The sequence below is a fragment of the Nicotiana tabacum genome, chromosome 9, assembly GCF_000715075.1.
Source record: "Nicotiana tabacum cultivar K326 chromosome 9, ASM71507v2, whole genome shotgun sequence".
In the NCBI taxonomy this organism is placed as follows: Eukaryota; Viridiplantae; Streptophyta; class Magnoliopsida; order Solanales; family Solanaceae; genus Nicotiana; species Nicotiana tabacum.
Window position 1 is genome coordinate 73,137,367 of NC_134088.1, and position 20,171 is coordinate 73,157,537.

Consider the following 20,171-nt stretch of genomic DNA (forward strand, 5'->3'; position numbering starts at 1 on the left):
GGTGGTGGAGAGATTACACATTGACCAGACCAGTCGGATTGCCTGCACTTACATGAGAGCAGTTCTCTCAGCTAGTTCTGGAAAAGTTCCTCCCTAACACACTGAGAGAGGAATTCCGCAAGCAATTTGAGCATTTACAGCAGGGCAGTATGACTGTTACTCAGTATGAGTCCCGTTTTGTGGATTTGGCCCGTCATGCTCTCCTTTTACTACCTACGGAGGGAGAGAGAGTGAGGAGGTTCATTGAGGGACTCACTCACCCTATCAAACTTCAGATGGCCAAGGAGATCGGAAGTGAGATTTCTTTTCAGGCGGCTGCTAATGTCGAAAAGAGGATCGAGATGGTTCTTGCACAGGAAAGAAGGCAGAGGTCCAATAAGAGGCCTCGTCAGTTCGGGGGTTACAGTGGTGCCTCGTCTGGAGGCAGGGGTAATTTTGGTAGGGGTCATCCTCCCAGACTGTTTCATTCAGCACTTCATGTATCTCCCGGTGCTTCAGGGAGTCACGGTCCTATTATGCCTTACTCTTGGCAGCCATTATTCAGTGCACATTTAGCTCCTCTCAGTGTACCACCACTCCAGAGTTACTACAGTGGTTATCCGGCCCATCTGGGTCAGCTTCAGCTCCAGCAGCCATGACATCAGGATGGGTGTTATGAGTGTGGGAACATTGGTCACATCAGGAGGTATTGCCCTAGATTGGCGAGTAACAGATCTCGGCAAGATTCTCGTGCCATCATACCGGCACTGGTTGCTTCACCGGCTATTCAACCAGCTAGAGGTAGGGGTCAGGCAGCTAGAGGTGGAGGTCAGGCCATTAGAGGTGGAGGTCAGACCATTAGAGGTGGAGGCCAGCCAGTTAGAGGACATCCCAGAGATGCAGTTCAGAGTGGTAGGGCCCAGCCCCGATTTTATGCTTTTCCAGCTAGGCCTGAGGCCGAGTCATCTGATGCTGTGATCACAGGTATTATTCCAGTTTGCCATAGAGATGCTTCAGTTCTATTTGATCCAGGATCTACTTATTCCTATGTGTCCTCCTATTTTGCTTCATATTTGGTTGTGCCTTGTGATTCTCTAAGTGCTTCTGTGTGTGTATCTACACCGGTGGGAGACTCTGTTATAGTAGATCATGTCTACCGTTCGTGTGTGGTTACTATTGGTAATCTTGAAACTAGTGTGGATCTTCTACTTCTTGATATGGTAGATTTTGATGTCATCTTGGGTATAGATTAGCTGTCTCCTTATCATGCTATATTGGAATGCCATGCCAAGATAGTGACCCTAGCTATGCCGGGGTAACCTCGGTTAGAGTGGAAAGGAACTCCTGGCCATTCACTGCCGATAGTCTATACACATCCGCATTGAGCCATCTTTCTTCTTTACAAATAATACTGGTGCACCCCAGGGTGAGATACTGGGTCTAATGAATCCCTGATCAAGCAAGTCTTGTAACTGCTCTTTCAATTCTTTCAACTCTGGCAGGGCCATACGGTATGATGGAATAGAAATGGGCTGAGTTCCCGGAACCAAATCAATACAGAAGTCAATATCTCTGTCGGGTGGCATCCCTCGGTAGATCTACAGGAAATACTTTCGAAAATTCACGAACAACTAGTACTGAGTCCATAGAAGGGACATCCGCACTGGGATCGCGAATATAAGCCAAATAGGCTAGACACCCTTTCTCTACCATACGCCGAGCTTTCATATAAGAAATAATCCTGCTCCACTATCAAAAACAAATATCTGTTGCCAAGAATTGATAACTTATTTGATCAGCTTCAGGGTGCCAAGGTATTTTCAAAAATTTATTTGAGATCTGATTACCATCAGTTGAAGATTAGGGCATCTGATGTCCCTAAGACAGCTTTTCGGACTCGGTATGGGCATTACGAGTTCCTAGTGATGTTATTTGGGTTGACAAATGCTCCACCAACATTTATGGATTTGATGAATTGAGCGTTCAAGCCTTATTTGGATTATTTTGTGGTTGTATTCATTGATGATATCTTGATTTACTCCAGCAGTCGAGAGGAGCATGAGCAGCATCTTCGAAGTGTGCCTCACACCTTGAAGAATAATTAGTTATATGCCAAATTTTCAAAATATGAGTTTTGGTTAGACTCAGTTGCCTTTTGGGGACATGTTGTATAGGAAGAAGGCATAAAGGTGGATGCTAAGAAGATTGAGGCTGTTCAGAATTGGCCTAGACCTACTTCGGTTATAGAGATCCAGAGTTTTCTGGGTTTGGCAGGTTATTATCGTCGGTTCGTGGAAGGGTTTTCATCTATAGCAAGAATATTGATCAGACTAACTCAGAAGTGTGTTCCATTCAGATGGTTAGATGAGTGTGAGTTGAGCTTTCAGAAGCTCAAGACCACTTTGACTACGGCGCCAGTATTGGTATTACCCACAGGTTCAGGATCATATACGGTATATTATGATGCATCTTACATTGGGCTTGGTGCAGTATTAATGCAAGATGGCAAGGTAATTGCATATGCATCGCGGCAGTTGAAAGTTCACGAGAAGAATTATCCTGTTCATGACTTAGAATTGGCAGCCATTGTTCATGCGCTGAAGATTTGGAGGCATTACCTCTACGGTGTCTCGTGTGAGGTATTTACTGATCATCGTAGCCTCCAGTATCTGTTCAAACAAAAGGATCTTAATTTGAGGCAGAGAAGATGGTTGGAGTTGTTGAAAGACTATAATATCAACATTTTGTATCACCCCGAAAAGGCCAATGTGGTGGCCGATGCTTTGAGTAGAAAGACTGTGAGTATGGGCAGTCTTGCGTATATTCTGGTTGGTGAGAGGCCATTAGCTGTAGATGTTTAGACTTTGGATAATCAGTTCGTGAGGTTAGATATTTCAGAACCTAGTCGGGTTCTAGCTTGTACAGTCGCTCGGTCTTCTTTATATGAGCGCATCAGAGAGAGGCAGTATGATGATCCTCATTTACTTGTCCTTAAGGACACGGTGCGGCACAGTGATGCCAAACAGGTTGCTGTGGGGGAAGATGGAGTTCTGCGAATGCAGGGCCTTATTTGTGTGCCTAATGTGGATGGGCTTCGTGAATTAATTCTTGAAGAAGCACACAGTTCCAGGTATTCTATTCATCCAGGTACCGCTAAAATGTATCAAGATTTGCGGCAATATTATTGGTGGAGGAGAATGAAAAAGGATATAGTTATACATGTAGCTCGGTGTCTGAATTGTCAGCAAGTTAAGTACGAGCATCAAAGACCTGGTGGTTTGCTTCAGAAGTTAGAAATTCCTGAGTGGAAGTGGGAGCGTATCACTATGGATTTTGTTGTTGGGCTCCCACATACACAGAGAAAATTTGACGCAGTTTGGGTCATTGTGGATGGGTTGACCAAGTCAGCCCATTTCATTCCAGTGGCAGTTACCTATTCTTCAGAGTGGTTAGCTGAAATTTACATTCATGAGATTGTCCGCCTTCACGGTGTGCCCGTGTCTATTATTTCAGATCGAGGTACGCAGTATATCTCACATTTCTGGAGGGCTGTACAGAGTGAGTTAGGCACGCGGGTGGACTTGAGTACAGCATTTCATCCACAGACAGACGAACAGTCAGAGCGCACTATTCAGATATTGGAAGATATGCTTCGCGCTTGTGTTATAGACTTTGGAGGTTCTTGGGATCATTTCTTACCACTTGCAGAGTTTGCTTATAATAATAGCTACCAATCGAGCATTCAGATGGCTCCATATGAGGCATTATACGGAAGGCGATGCCGATCGCCAGTTGGTTGGTTTGAACTGGGAAAGGCTCGATTGTTGGGTACCGATTTGGTATAGGATGCCTTGGATAAGATCAATATTATTCAGGATCGACTTCGCACAGCTCAATCTAGGCAAAAGAGTTATGCCGACCGTAAAGTTCGTGATATTGCATTCATGGTTGGAGAACGAATATTGCCCTGGTTTTCACCTATGAAAGGTGTAATGAGTTTTGGAAAGAAGGGCAAGTTGAGCCCTAGGTATATCAGACCTTTTGAAATTCTTGAAAGGGTGGGTGAAGTAGCCTACAGGCTTGCATTACCACCTAGTTTATCAGCGGTTCATCCGGTGTTCCATGTGTCTATGCTCCGGAAATATCATGGTGATCCGTCCCATGTGTTAGATTTCAGCTCAGTCCAATTGGACAAAGATTTTACTTACGAGGAAGAGCCGATGGCTATTCTAGCCCTGCAGGTCCGACAGTTGAGGTCTAAGAATTATCCTTCAGTTTGGGTGTAATAGAGAGGTCAGCAGTAGAGGCATCTACATGGGAGTCCAAGCCGGACATGCGGAGTAAATATCCACACCTTTTCTCCAGCTCAGGTACTTTTTCTAACTCCGTTCGAGGACGAACGTTTGTTTTAGAGGTGGAGAATGTGATGACCCAAAATATCATCTTTTAATTTAATAAGTAATTCTGTGTTCTAAGACCTCAAAAAGCACCATTTATCATTCCTCGACTTGCGTGCACAGTTCGTACAATTTTTCGGAAAGTTTTTATGTGAAAAATAGATTAAAATAGGAAATAGAGCTTTAAAACTCAACTAAGTTGTCTTTGGTCAACATTTTGAACAAACGGACTCGGATCAGTGTTTTGAAAATTCCGGTAGGTCCGTATTGTGATTTGGGACTTGGGCATATACCCGAAATCGAATTCCGAGGTCCCTAGCCCAAGTTATGGAATTTTGATGAAAAATTAAAAGCTTGAAAGCTTAATAATTTCTAAGAAATAACTGATGTTGGATTTATTGACTTCGGGTCCGTATTTTGGTTCCGGAACCCGGTATAGATCCACTATAACATTTATGACGTATCTGCCAAATTTGGTGAGAATCGAAGTTGATTTGACGTGATTCGGACGTCCGGTTGTAAAAAAAAATATAAGTTTTAAAGTGATTAGGACTTGTGTGCATGTTTTGTTTGGAGCCCCAAGGACTCGGGTGGGTTTCGGATAGGTTACGGGATGTTTTGGACTTTGAAAAATCTGGTATTTTACTGCAGCAGGTGTTCTAGCATGTTCTTCTTCGCGTTCGCGAAGGTACTCTCGCGAACGCGACGAGCTCCTCGCGAACGCGTAGTGTTAGGCACACCTGGGGGAGGGTCGATCATTCCTTCATCGCGAACGCGAGCAATGCCTTGCGAACGCGAAGGCCAGGGGGAAACCTTCGCGAACGCGAAGGAGGACTCGCGAATGCGAAAGCCACGGGCTGCTACTCATCGCAAATGCGACAGGCCCTTCGCGAAAGCGAAGAAGGCCTGATCCCTGTGACTTAAAACATAACCAAAACGGGATTTTTCCCATTTTTCACAAACCCTCAATTATAACTCGGCTAAGGGGCGATTTTGAAAGGCGTTTTTCACGATTTCGGATTGGGTAAGTGTTCTTTATCATATAGTGATTGTATTTCACAAATCTATGTCTATATTCATTATTTATTTCGGATTTAGATGGAAGAAATTGGGATTTTTGTAAAACTTTCCAAAAACGAAAAATTAAGATTTGAAGGTCCATTTGATACCGGAAATCCTCAAATTTGGTATGGTTGAACTCGTATCGGAACGGGTGTTCGGATTTTGCAAGCTTTTCTGGGATTTGAGATGTGGGTCCCACTGCCGAATATTTTAATAAATTTCAGATTTTATCCGGAAAATTTGTAAATTCATATGGAATTAATTCCTATGATTAGTATTGAATATATTGAATTGTTTGTGAATAGATTTGAAGCTTTCGGAGGCAAATTTAAAAGGAAAAGTTGTGGTTGAATAATTGATTGCAATTTGCAAAGCGAGGTAAGTGTCGGGGTTAACCTTGACTTGAGAAAATAGAACCCTTAAATTGTTTGTTATGTTAATTGCATATAAACGGCATATAGGCGAGGTGACAAGTGTCTATACGTTGTCAAATTAATTGTTTGCCTATTGGCTTGAAAAATCATAAATTGTCTTTAATCATAAATTAATTATTATAATAATTGTTTCTCTTTTATTCTTTGTCAAAATATTAATTCTTGAATTCCTGCATTAATTGTTACATGCTATTTGAATTATGTGTTTTAATTGTTATTTGACATTTAACATATCAAATACTAAACTGCCTATTTTCTCCCCGATTTCTATAATAAATTGTTAATTTTCATTGTTTGTCTCATAATTTAATTATAATTATTGTATGCTTGTTGTCTTATGATTTTATATTAATTGTTGCGTTTATTGGGAAATTTCTTCTATAAGAATTGATTGAAATAGAAATATTGGAAGATCGGGTTGCACGCCGCAACAGACTTGTTAAAAAGTCAATATTGGAGGATCGGGTTACACGCCGCAATAGAATTGAATGTGAATATATTGTGAGAGCGGGTTGCACGCTGCAACAGAATTAATGGAAATGATAATTGATTATGACTGTTTAGTTGCCTTCAATTATTATAAATGAATTATCTGATTTATTTCTATTATTGTTATTATTATGAATATTGCGTACAGGATAATGTAAATGAATCGCCTTAGCCTTGTCACTACTTCGTCGAGGTTGGACTCAGCACTTACCAGTATATGGGGTCGGTTGTACTGATACTACACTCTGCACTTCTTGTACAGATTTTGGAGTTGGTCCCAGCGGCGTACCATAGACTTGCTCGGATTTCAGCTATCAGAGGAGACTTGAGGTATAATTGCATACCGTCTGCAGTTTTGAAGTCCCTGTCTATTGTACTTTAGCTGTGTGTTTATTTTCAGACAGCTTTATTTTATTTAGACCTTTATTTGTATTTATTCTAGAAGCTCGTGCACTTGTAACACCAATTCTGGATGGTATTTAGACACCGTTATTATTATGGATTATTTCAAAATTGCTTCCGCATTTGCTTCCTTGTTATTAATAAATTTAAAAATTATTTTAAAAATAGATAATGTTATTCTAACATTGGCTTGTCTAGTAAGTGAAATGTTTGGCGCCATCACGGTCCGAAGGTGGGAATTTCGGGTCGTGACAGAAGTGAAATCTCCATATGTTATGTTTGTTCAGCCAATTCCACTATCTGTTCTGAATCCTCAAAACTCTCAACATCTTCAGAGTGTTCAGTACTTGGCAGTTCTTCAACTTCTAATGCATAAACCTGCTTAAGGTTCTTGCATTTGTGGCCGGGTACATATTTCTCATTGCAGAATCCTTAGGCCCTTTTTTCATTGGCTTCCTCAACACTTAGCCTTCTTTTGTTAAATCCTCCACTAGAGTTTGGGGGTGGATCCTTCTTGGGAGCAGGTAAGGCTAGTAATGGCTTGTTCTGGAATCTTTGATCCACATTCCTTTTAAAATTGGTAGTTTGAGCTGGAGGTAATGATATCCTTTGCACGATCTCCTTCGATTGAGCATCTATGTAGGCTTCCTGCATCCTAGCTACCTTGGATGCTTGAGCAAGTGATCTAGGATTAGTCATTTTCAAAGCTATGTTAAGTTGCTCCTTCAGCCCTCCTATGAAACAGCTGATTGCATTTTCCTGTGACAAGTTCACCACCCTTGTAAGACTCCTTCCAAAAGTTGTATGATAATCCCTCACATTACCAGACTGAACAATCTTTTTCAATTCCTCCATAGGATTATCATAATTCTCTCCAAACTTTTCAGTCAAAGCCATAGCATACTCAGTCCACGTAGGTGGTTGAGTGTAACTCCTATACTTCATAAAAGCTTGATGCCACTCCATAGCTTCACCTTCTAAGTGCAGAGAAGCTACTATCATTCTTTCTTCAACTGGTATTAGATTGATTTGGAAAAACTGCTCTACCTTGAACAACCATGATCTCAAATCATTTCCGAAAAATCTAGGAAATGAAATCTGAGTATATTTGGAATACCGCCTACCATCTGTTTGATTTCCTTCCTCCTCAACATGATACTTATCAGAGGAATCCTTGCTGTTAGATCTAGATTTAGATCCAGTAGGGTCAATTTCTTCATCTTCATTCCCTTTCGCGGAGTTCAACATTTGTTCCTTCAAGTAACCTACTGCCTGATCCAAGCCTTTCAGGTGAGAAACTTCCCCAGCTAAAGAGCCTACTGTCGAAATCAATTGTTGCATCAATTCTCTGATATCGCCCAGTTCGGCCACTGAATTTTCAACAGATTTACCCCATTTCATCATTTTTTGATATCCAATAAAAATTGCTCTGATACCAATAATATTCTAATGCAGTGATTAGAGAAATTCGAGATTCGAATATAGTCTCTAGGAGCTGAAACAGAGACAGCTCGAAGGTTAACTATGGTGAAGAAGAATAGAGAAAGAGAGAAAGAAGAAGATTGTTATTGAAAGAACTGTAATTGTTATTCAAGAATGTGATACAATCCTTATATGTAATAGTTGAGCTGTAATGAGATTCTCTTAACAACTTCTCAACTAACTTCTAACTAACTTTTGGCTCCTACTAACTAACTTCAGGAACTAACCCCTAACTGCTACATTCTTTATTAAAATTAGTCCATTTATACTAATTGTATCACTAATTATAATTTGTATAACAGAATCTAGTCTTCCCTATTTTCTCTTCCTCCCCTAAAGTCCTTATACGAAAAGGTCATGCCTGGAGAAGAATACCCGCTTGGAGAATTATAGAACTTCAAAGGCGATCCCTTGGACTTGACAAAGGTAGTATCTTTGTCGATAGAGTTCATAGAATTCTTGAAGCCAACTTCTGGTCCCTCGGTAGAGTAAAGCATGTAACCAATTATACCACTGAATATCAAATCGATGAACTTATTAGTTACATATATCGATATTAATTCGTTAAAAATTTCATTGACACCCATTAAAAAGTTTCGAAGCTTTGAATTCGAAAATAGAATTTTGCAAAATTATTACTTGTTTGGATTGGGTGTTGTTGCAAATAATAGGAAATATCCTTTGGAGTTTATATCTCAATTTTGGAAGAATTTGGTGAAGATTCGAGGTGGTTTTGGATAGAATTTTATATTTAAACTCGAAAAAGAAGACATAAACAAATTGTATATATTTTGTATTTCGGGTGTAAAAGTGACATACAAGGTATATACAACTAACATAATTTTATACAGTTGTATATTAGTTGTATGTAAATTATAGCTAAAATTATAGTTTTTGATCGGGTTCTACAATATATATATATATATATACATACAAGTTATAGATATATTGTAGATTTTGACCGAATTTGTATATATATCTTGTAAAAAACCTTAGTTACTTCCTGTAAATAGAAAAACTTAGATAAACCGGAAAATAAGTTTAAAATTTCATATATATACGAAAAGGTCCCTTTTTTAAAAACATGAGCTACAGTGTAAATACTGGGTTATGCAGGTAATAAAAGAAAAATTGGGCCAAATCCGATATACTAGAAGGCCAACTGTGTATTGGGCCATAATTATCCCTTCTTTCAAATCCAAACATGCTTAGCTCGACAAACTTAAATCATGAGTATTTAGCCCATCATATTTTGTGAAAATGACATCAGGTAGCCACTTTTAAGCATGTTGTTTAAAATATATTCATTGTTTATAATGTATTTAAAAATTAGACAATTTCGCTCAAACTTCAAGATATGGCGTCCTAGAGTTTAAACCTCAAATTTCAAATTTAGGACTTCGTGTCCTAAATTCGAAAATTGTGTCCAGAAGTTCAAATCTTATGTCCTAAATTTTAAATTAGTAGTTTAAAAATTCAGAATACTTAGTCCTGAATTTCAAATTAGTAACTCAAAAATTCAGGATACTAAGTCTTGAATTTCCAAATTCAGGATACTTAGTCGTGAAGTTTGGGTGAATTGGCTAATCTTTAAATACATTGTAAATTATAGATATATTTTAAATAGCGGGTTAAAGTAGCCATTGCTGCACTTCGCCCTCAATTTTCCGAGGGAAAACTCATAGGTTCCCTTATTGAATCTATTTGGGCTAGCACAATAGCCCATACTGCATAATTAGGGAGCAGAAGACAACGGAGAATGAAAGATCATGGTCATGGGCTGCTTTCCAGCCATGCCGCATGACCCCTTGGACGCGCCCCGTGGCGTCCTGGCAAGCCTCCCAACGCTTAGTGCTACGGTCGGTCCCGTGATCTCGGCAGCACCAAGTGACAAGCGCGCATGTGCCTCTGTCGCCCCACCGATAGCCCTCGCCAGCGCTCATTAGATGACAGATGCCAACAGTGCCGCGGGCACAGACCATGATGATGCCAAGAGTGTCGCGCGCCCAGGTCCTGATGCCTCACCAGAGCCCAACCGCAGGCAGATTCCAACAGCGTCGCACGCACAAACAATATCGTGCCCGCAAACCCTGATGCCAAGTGCTAACGCCCAGCCGCAGGCAGATACAAATAGTGTCGCGCGCGTAGACCCTGATGCTAAAGACAAAGTTTTTGCCAACGAACTTGTTGCTACCTTGTAGAAGACTAAGTCCTTTTCATTGTAAATATAGAGTAGTTTAACTTCATTTGCTTTCAGTGTGCTTATACAGCTTAGATAGGTCAAGTCATGTAACTTTGCTTTATTTTTTTAAGCATTATTAAGGGGGATCAAACAATCAAACTTTCTAGCAAGCAAGCAATTCTCTGTACTGGTGTCTCTCCCCCCGATACCGTATTGCTTTTCTGTAATAGCTTTCATTAATGCAATCAATTGCTCTTGACATTGATTTTCCTGTACGACACTGACAATCTAGTCTAGCGTACAGAGGGGACCTAAGTTGGCGGAGAGTAACTACACGGACATCGATTGCTTAGCCTTAAGTCGCCCTTCCAAGGAATTTTAGGAAGGCGTCGCGTAATAGTTGGTATCAGAGCCTAGGCTCGACATCGGACGAGGCAACACATTGCCATTACCACCATTTCTAACCATGGTGAATTATGGGGATCGCATCGTGGTCCTTGAAGAGACGGTTGACGTATTATGGCCCATCGTGGATACGGTTCCTGATCTAAGAACCATCCTAGTGCAAAGGTTGGATTACTTGGACCGCAGAATGCGGCAGGCCGAAGTTGACATAGCAAACATCAGTCACGACTTTGAGAGAGACCGGGAAATGGCAACCATAGAGGCAGCCGAATGGCAAATTCGAGGACCTACAATAGGAGCGCACTGAGGATTTAGCCCATCAGGAACTAGAGGCTGACAAGGTGACTGCCATGCAGCAATCCATAGACAACTTGACAAGCCATCTCAATGTTGTCAATGTTGCCCTACAAGGCCTACTCAGAGGAGGCGAAAACCAAATCAGGGGTGCCACGAACCTCGCCACTGTGCCACAAAAGCTGAAAATTCTGGAGCCAAAGCCATACAACGGAGCTCGGGATGCTAAAGAAGTGGAGAATTTCATCTTCGACATCGAACAATACTTTGATGTCGTAGGAGAGTTGGAAGAAGACAAAAAGGTAGCAACTGCTGCCATGTATCTTCAGGGTGATGCTAAACTCTAGTGGCGAATGAAATATGAAGCCATCAGGTCCGGGGAAGATATTCTCAACACATGGGCAGAACTGAAGGCAGTCATACGCCTGCAGTTCTTCCCCGAAAACGTGGAATACAATGCAAGGAGAAAGTTGCGGGAGTTCCGACAGACTAGGTCAGTGCGGGATTACGTGGGCGAATTCTCCGCGCTCATGCTAAACATACGGGATATGGGGGACAAAGACAAACTCTTCGCATTCATAGAAGGTTTGAAACCTCATACTCGTATGGAGCTGCAAAGACAAAGGGTAGATACCTTGCCCAAGGTGATCCAAGTTGCAGAATGCCTTGGTGATTATCATATAGAAACTCGGAAGGATAGGCCTCAGCCGCCTGTCCGAGGGGGATACAACGGGAGCCAACCTTTCAATGGTGGACCTAGATGAAATGGAGGAGATAGAAGTGCATCCAAATCTAAGACTCTTTCCTCAAGCAGTAACAGTGTTGCATCAGTCAACAACAATCAGGGGAGAAAGCCCCCTTCAGAATGTCGTCATTACGGTGGGAAACATTGGAACAATGAATACCCACATACACAGATCAATGCTCATCAGACTATTGAAGATAGGTCAGATGACGACTCAGACGACGCAGAGCAAGTAGGTGCCTTCAATGCAATTGTTGGCTCCATCCCTGATACTTTGGCGGGAACCAGTGCTGGTAACCCTAAGAAGGATGCATGCCCAATCGCTAAGAAAGGGAAAAAGAAGGCGGATGAGAGGCCTCATACCACACAAGAGAGGATCCTAATGTTCGTCGAAATGAAAGTAAACGGCAAACCCATTCGGGGAATGATAGATACGGGGGCTACCCACAACTACTTAACCTCGACTCAAGTGCAACGCCTCGGTCTAGTTGTGCAAAAGAGTAGGGGTCGCGTCAAGGCCATCAACTCACCACCACAGCCAGTGAGTGGAATAGCCAAATAAGTGCCAATGAAGCTTGGCCCATACGAAGGAAGATTCAACCTACGAATAGTAATCATTGATGACTTCAAACTGATAGTGGGATTGGAATTCGTGAGGCAAATCAACACTATACCAGAACCATATACTGACATGCTCCTGATGATGGGAGAAAATGGGGCCAAACCCCGCATCATACCATGCATACCCATAAAGATGGCCGCTGAAAATATCTCGGCCATTTAGTCAAAGAAGGAAGTCAAAAGACATGAACCTATGGTTCCGGCTACCCTCAACATCAAGAATCAACAATCATATCATCGGCCTCAAATGACTGATGGTGCCCCTCAGTGCATGAAGACTTGTCAAGAATACCAGAAGGACAAGTCGGATCGCTCAGCACAAGCAGGACTCTTAGAGCCATTACTTGTCCCAAAGAGACCTTGGGAAAGTGTTTCCCTGAATTTCATCACAGGATTGCCCAAGGTTGAAGATCTTGTAACCATCTTGGTTGTGGTAGACCGGGTTTTCAAGTATTCCACCTTCATAGCAGCCCCACAGAACATATCGGCAGAAGATACAACTCGACTCTTCTTCTCTCATATTGTCAAATATTGGGGATTGCCCAAGGACATCATTAGTGACTGCGATTCACGCTTCACTAGCAAATTTTGGACCCATATTTTTGGGTGCCTCGGATCCAAATTGAATCACAACTCAAGCTTTCATCAACAAGCAGATGGCCAGGCAGAACGGTTCAATGACATGCTGGAGGAATATCTCCGCCACTTTGCAACCGGATCACATGCGAATTGGGTGAAGCTTTTGAATGCTGCTCAATTGTGTTTCAATTCTCAAAAGAGCTCTAGTTCAGACAAAAGCGCTTTTGAAATTGTTACCGGACAGCAACCGCTACTCCCACAGACAGTGAATGCACCAAACATGCCAAAATCGCCTCAAGCTGCCAGTTTCTCGAAGGAATGGGAGCAAACTTTGGAGATAATGTAGAGCTATCATATCAAAGCCCAAGAAAGGGCAAAGAGGTATGCCGAACAAAACCTTCGCTTTGTCCAACATCAAGCAGGATACAAAGTGATGGTAAGAATCCCAAAGCGGTACTTGCTTGCAGAGAGGACCCATGACCCTCGCCTATTGCAAAAATACATCGGACCCTTGTCCATTGAAAGACGCATTGGGAAAGCCACATACCAGATGAATACCCTAGCCCGGTGGAAAATCAATCCAGACTTCCATGTCAGCCGGCTCAAATCATTTCAATAAGACATGGAGCATCATTCACAAAGCCACCTCACAAGACTGGGGGGAACAGACCTTCAGGCCTAAAAGAACCTGATCAATCATCACCTTGCATGTGAGGCTCTGAGGACGTTGCCAACTCAGGTGGGGGAGAATGTCATGGGTTTCTTTCCATCCATGCCCCATGACCCCTTGGACGCGCCCCGTGGCGTCCTAGCAAGCCTCCTAACACCTAGCGCCACGGTCGCCCCGTGGTCTCGGCAGCGCCAAGTGATAAGAGTGCATGTGCCTCTGTCGCCCCACCGATAACCCTCGCCAGCGCCCATCAGCTGGCAGATGCCAACAGTGCCGCGCGTACAGACCATGATGATGCCAAGAGTGTTGCGCGCACAAATAGTGTCGCGCACTCAGATCTTGATGCCTCACCAGCGCCCAACCGCGGGCAGATTCCAACAGCGTCACGCGCACAAACAATGTCGCGCCCGCAAACCCTGATGCCAAGTGCCAGTGCCCAGCCGCAGGCAGATGCAAATAGTGTCGCGCGCTGACAGCATCGCGTGCGTAGACTCTTATGCTAAAGACAAAGTTGTTGCCGACATACTTGTTTCTACCTTGTAGAAGACTAAATCCTTTTCATTGTAAATATAGAGTAGGTTTCCTTCATTTGCGTTAAGTATGTTTCTACAGCTTAGATAGTTCAAGTCATGTAACTTTGGTTTATTTTTTTTTAAGCATTATTAAGGGGGATCAAGCAATCAAACTTTAAGCAATTCTCTGTACTGGTGTCTCTCCCCCTAACACCATATTGCTTTTCTATAAGAGCTTTTATTAATACAATCAAGCTTTCTTTCATTCTCAATTCTCTTTTATGTTCTCTCAATTGCTCTTGACATTGGTTTTTCCGTACGGCACTGACAATCTAGTTTAGCGTACGGAGGGGACCTTAGTTGGCGGACAGTAACTACACGGATATCGGTTGCTTAGCCTTACGTCGCCCTTCCAAGGAATTTCAGGAAGGCGCCGTGTAACAGTAACTATGTTGAACACATCATTCATTTTACACTTTAAAAAATTTTACAACCTGATTAAATATCAACCCATCTATGTGGGAAATTTGACCCCTCGTGATTTCCCATAGTTTACTTATGAAATTAATTAAAAGCAAGCACCACTCCGAAAACTTATATAACCCAAAAATCATGCACTTGCATGAAAACACACAGCCAAGAAAAACAAAACAGCCCATAAAAACATAACAAGACAAAAACAAGTAGCGAGAAGCATTTCTTGTTTTTGTTGCTAATTTAATTAAAACAATAACTGCATCTTTTAATCTATTTACTTTTTCTCCTTATAAGTTTTTCTTCACTTGTGTCCAATGGAGGAAACATCTGCTGCATCATTCTCATTTGCCTTAAGGAATGGCACCCTACTTACTGAGGCTGATTTGGGCAAAGTAACATTATCCCCTGATTTGGGCTTAGTGTCCAACTTGTCATCTGATTTGTACTTGTACCAAGATGCCCAATAGAGATAATTTATAAAGTTTAGGCAGCTTAAAATGGCCAAGAACCAATAGAAAAGTTGCAAATTATTTTGATCCAAATCTTGGCCAGCCAACCATCCTTTGTTGCTTTGTGAAAATCTTTTGGTCACTGAATTGATAATATCCACAAAAACACTGCTCAAGTAGTACCCAAAAGAGAGTGAAATCCATGTAAAAGAAGTAGACAGTGACCTCATTCCTTCTGGGGCTTCCTTGTAGAAAAACTCAAGCATTCCCACTAAGGTAAACATATCAGCAATTCCAAAAATCCCATATTGAAAAGATAGCCAAAAAACATGGATAGGCTCCAATGGATTTTTCAAGGATTGGTGTTTTCTTTTTATCTCAACAAGTGCAGCTATACCCATGGAAATAATCGAAAGGACTAATCCGACGCCGACACGTTGGAGTTGTGTGATGCCAGAGGGATGATTGGTGATTTTTCGAGCAAAAGGAACAAATACAAAATCATAAATTGGTATGAGAAAACACATGAAAAGTAATGGAATTACTGGTACTGAAGGTGCTGGTATTTCAAAAGAGCCAAAGTGACGATTCATTCGATAGCCTTGTTGGACTGAGAATGTTTGGAGTTGGGCCAAACATGTGTTCATTAAAATTGTGCTAGCTATGATAGGCATCATTCTTGTTAATATTTTCACTTCTTCTACTTTGGTCACTGTGCAAACTGTCCATTGTGTGGGCTCAACAGTTTTAGGAAGAATTGCAGCTTTGTCCAAGTATCTGCAACAAGTTAAACTACATTAATCATATAAAAAAATTGCAATATATCAATGTATGTAACTTATGTACGCAAACATCATCCGTCTAAGCTCTAGAATTATGTAGCCAATCTTGATATAAATATTTAGAAATAATCATAGCTACTAATTAATGAGCATCAATTCTCGAAAAGAATAACATCATAACCTCAATCGAATGAGTATTACGTATCTTTTAACCTGTCACTTTAATTGCCACATTGTCCAGTGTAATATTGACGAATTTATTTAAATTAAGTATTATAGGTTCCAGCGTAGACCGTAGTTGTGATACTTTTGGGAAATGGCAACTTCTTTTGAAAGTATCTAGTCTTTTAATCAGAAGAAATAACTAAATAAGCTAACTTTTTCAGAAATGGACTCAGAAAAATTTATTCCCTGGGTTCCCTTTTTCTTCTTGTCTCGTTTTCCCCAGTTGGGGTCTTTAAATTAAAAAATAAGAAATAACAAAATAAAAGCATAAAATCATAGCGTCCAATTATATTAGTGAGATATAACATTACCTGAATTGATCAGTATGTGCAATTTTTGGCTTTGATGAGTCTGATTCTTTCACATTAATCTCATACAACTCTTCAGGATTTTCTGGTGATTGCAACTTTCGGTTTCTGATTGCCACTGTGATAACCTATATATAATACCAACAATTTGTTTTACAGAATTTACACCATATATCCTATGTAATTGAAAAAAATACACGATTCTTAGTTATATGACAGTCATGCAATTAGCCCTGAATAGTGTCATGATTTAATTTATTTTAAGGATTTCCTATTTGACATGTAATATTCTGTGAATATTTGAATAATAAGATTAAATTACATCGAATGACAAAATAAAAATACTGCAGGCTTTTATAATTTGATTTAGTCGAACCAAAAAATAATAATAAAGAATATGTAAACTCTTAGAAGTATGATTAATTTCAGAAAATGTAAATCTGACCAATGTAAGGGAATTACATTAGGATAGAGGCGAAGTAACATAAACGCATTATGCATATACAATTTGACTATTGCCCTTAATATTTCTATGTTGCTGTAAAACATATTTACCCATCAGGTTACTTATAAGGTATTACATGTAAATTTTTATGATTAATATACTCCTAGTAATTGGTAACCTAGTGAAAATGTTAATTAAATGACCTACTACGACAACTTAATTATGTACTGACTATGTAAAAAAATATTGCACAATAGACATATACTCCTAACTTAAATTCTTAAACTAATTACATATAAGTTTTTAAGCATTAATAGGTAACCTGGTAAAGATGGTAACTAACATCGTTAGTATAAAAAATCTTATATAACTTAAATTGTTACTTAAATATTAAAGAAAAAGTATTGCTATTTTGGTAGGAATATTTTGTTTCTTAAATAAATGTTATGACATGCAAATCCGGATTAGTCGGGTTTCAAAAATATAAAAAACCAAAATGAAAGAAAGAAGAGAGTGGGAAATTAAACCTGCAAAATCCTTGTGAGAGGGCTTTCAGCAGGAACTTGGAGTCGGTAGAAAGGCTTTCCAAAGAGAAAAATAAGGAAACCAAGGAAAGTAGCACCCAAACTAATGAGGAAACCAATCCACCAACCTTTATTAGTGCTAACCCAAACAATGACAGTGACTCCAATTGCTGAACCTGAAACTGAGCTAAGCAACAGCCAATTGAAGTATCTCCCAAGAGCCTTGGCCTCATTTGGATCATTCTGATCAAATTGGTCAGCACCCAATGCAGGAAGTGCTCCCCTTACCCCACCAGTCCCCAATGCTAACAAGCAAAGTGAACCATAGAATAATAGTGCTATCCCACCTTCTAAACAGTTTGACTTTCCACATACTTGTGGTTGCAAACTTGAGTAACGACCTTGAATTGTCATCAATGTCCATGCCTACATATGAAGAAACTAATATTTTTAGCACCCTGTCCGTCCAAAAACTAATTTTCTGACGTTTATTCTATTGAAAATTCCAAAAATACCATCATAAAAGTAAAATGCTATAGAGAAGCTATATAATTGCAACAAAGGTTTCAATGCAAAGTGGTGCTTGTACGTAAATTAATGATTACTTACAAGTATTTCAGCTGTTCCAAATATGAGAATGGTATGGAATCTGCTGAGGTAAGTATCAGAAATAAAACCACCAATGATTGAGAGCAAGTACGTTGAGCCCAATAAGTTAGTGACAGTGTTGGCTGAGCCGCTGAGGTCGAAATGCATTTTGAATGACAAGTATAAGACCATACTCACCATGTTTGCTACAAATCCAATGTTATCTAATCCCACAAAACCTACAAAGTAATAATTACGACAAAATTCTCAAACATTAACCATTGTTGTTTCCCTACATAGGACAGGAAATAACTCTCTTACCATAGATGAAGGAAGAAGCTCTGAATCCACCTTTTCCTTTAATTTTGTATGAGCTTACAGAATTGTACTCTAACTTTGTACCTTCCTCCTGACAACACATAAAAAGAACCAAGAAAGTTATTTTATTTTTTTATCTTTTTTTGTTGGAGGGTGTTAATTAAGGGATAGGGAGAAGGGGGAGGTAGAGGATAGCAAGCACTGACCATTGTTGCAGAAAGTTGAGAGGGTTGTCAGTTAGATAGGAAATAACTGCCCAATTCGTGTGTTGTGTATGACTTGTTTTGAGTACTAGAAGTTGAATGGCAACGTTCTATATAACAATCACAGGCTTAAAATTCGTCGCTTTCTTGCTCTCTCTGTCATGATTAAGATAGGCTGGCATCTAAGTTGGGCTTACTTCACTTTGACAATTGCCATAATAGCAAAAAATATGGATTGTGGGCACTCCGATCCACTAAATTAAAGAACGTATTTTTATTACTTATAACTTTTTATTTCACCAATTCAAGAGGCGAATCCAGGAGGATTTAAAATTAGTCGAGTACTTAGAATGTTTGTAATCTTTTTTTATATATATATATATATATATTAAAAAAATTCATATACATATCGCATTCAAGTCGATCGAAAATAATAAGTTCAATTGAATCGACCGAACCTCTCTTAAATCTACCGTTGAGTGCTCCAATTATCTGGTTAATTTGCATTATTTTTCTCTCTTTTAGGGTAGGGGTATAGGGGAGGGTGGATTTTAAAATTTTGGAGTTACTATGCTGTGTTGGTCGGACCAATGATAAATGTACTAACCTATAACCCTATCTTTGGGGGATTTGCATCAATTCTAAGGTAGCATGTTCAACTTAATTATCTAAAATTATTGATGTCCTTTTCACGTTTAAGTGTGAATTATATAAGAATATAGGACCTTCACAAGATTTATGGTTACAGAGGTAAAACATCAAATCAACGTTATGATTTTTCATGGAAAATTTGAGGTTATGCCAATTATTGCAAGTCCAACTATTTTTCTGTATCTATATGCATTTCTTTGGGATACTGATCGACAAAGTGTAACGCACACGGACTGATGGACATATGCACAATACATACACAGACATAAATTACATTAAAAAGTTGATTTCTTCATTGAAACAAATGCTAAAATATGATGGGAATATTACATATCCAGCCTTTTAAATGAGAACCTCATTAGTCGTTAGTAGGCATCTTAAACTTAACTACTCTGTTATTTTTAGTTATATTCAGTAATTACGGCGTCCTCTTTCCCTTATTCTCTGTATACGTGTAGAAAACATAACAAAAAATATTTCCTCGTCATTAATGTATTTGCTCTTGCAATTGTGACATCTCGGATGACTAGATGACTAAACAAAAGATTCAGTTTTGGCACATTTGATACTTCTTAACTGAATAATTGTATATAGCGCAAGGAGTTATTGAACAAAGGATTATTTCGGACCTAACCGAAATGTTGATGGTGATTGTCTAGTCTTGTAGAACATAATGTGAAAAATGAGAATATAATATTAGTAACTTGTACTTTCTATTTGTTTACTCGTAAAATGATACAGTTAAATTTGTAACGTTGTTTATAGACGTAAATTAATTTGACCCAAGAATATAAAAATAGTTAGAACAGAAACAAGATTATTAAAATAACTTGAAGAAAATACAAACCTGGTTGTGGATCTAGCTTTTTCAGAAGCATTGATAAGAATAGAGTTAAGAGCAAAAGAAAGAGAATAATTTTATAAAGTAAGAGAAAATCTTAGCTTTTG

The 20,171-nt window shown here is 39.7% G+C and overlaps 1 protein-coding gene across 2 annotated transcripts; it reads right to left on the reverse strand.

The window, feature by feature from the left end:
• Positions 1 to 14,703: 14,703 nt before the first annotated feature.
• On the reverse strand, positions 14,704 to 18,714 carry LOC107817033 (protein NRT1/ PTR FAMILY 4.5). 2 transcript variants are annotated; one of them, XM_016642804.2, is made up of 6 exons: positions 18,576 to 18,714; positions 18,373 to 18,460; positions 18,073 to 18,290; positions 17,467 to 17,889; positions 16,498 to 16,622; positions 14,704 to 15,956 (listed from the first exon to the last, which is right to left on the reverse strand). In XM_016642804.2, the coding sequence occupies exons 1-6, from the start codon at positions 18,576 to 18,578 to the stop codon at positions 15,032 to 15,034; spliced, it is 1,782 nt and encodes a 593-aa protein (XP_016498290.1). In that variant the 5' UTR covers positions 18,579 to 18,714; the 3' UTR covers positions 14,704 to 15,031. The 2 variants fall into 2 exon arrangements, with proteins under 2 accessions (XP_016498290.1, XP_016498289.1); XM_016642803.2 differs by lacking the exon at positions 18,576 to 18,714 and having other exon boundaries at positions 18,373 to 18,487.
• Between the last annotated feature and the right edge of the window lie 1,457 nt (positions 18,715 to 20,171).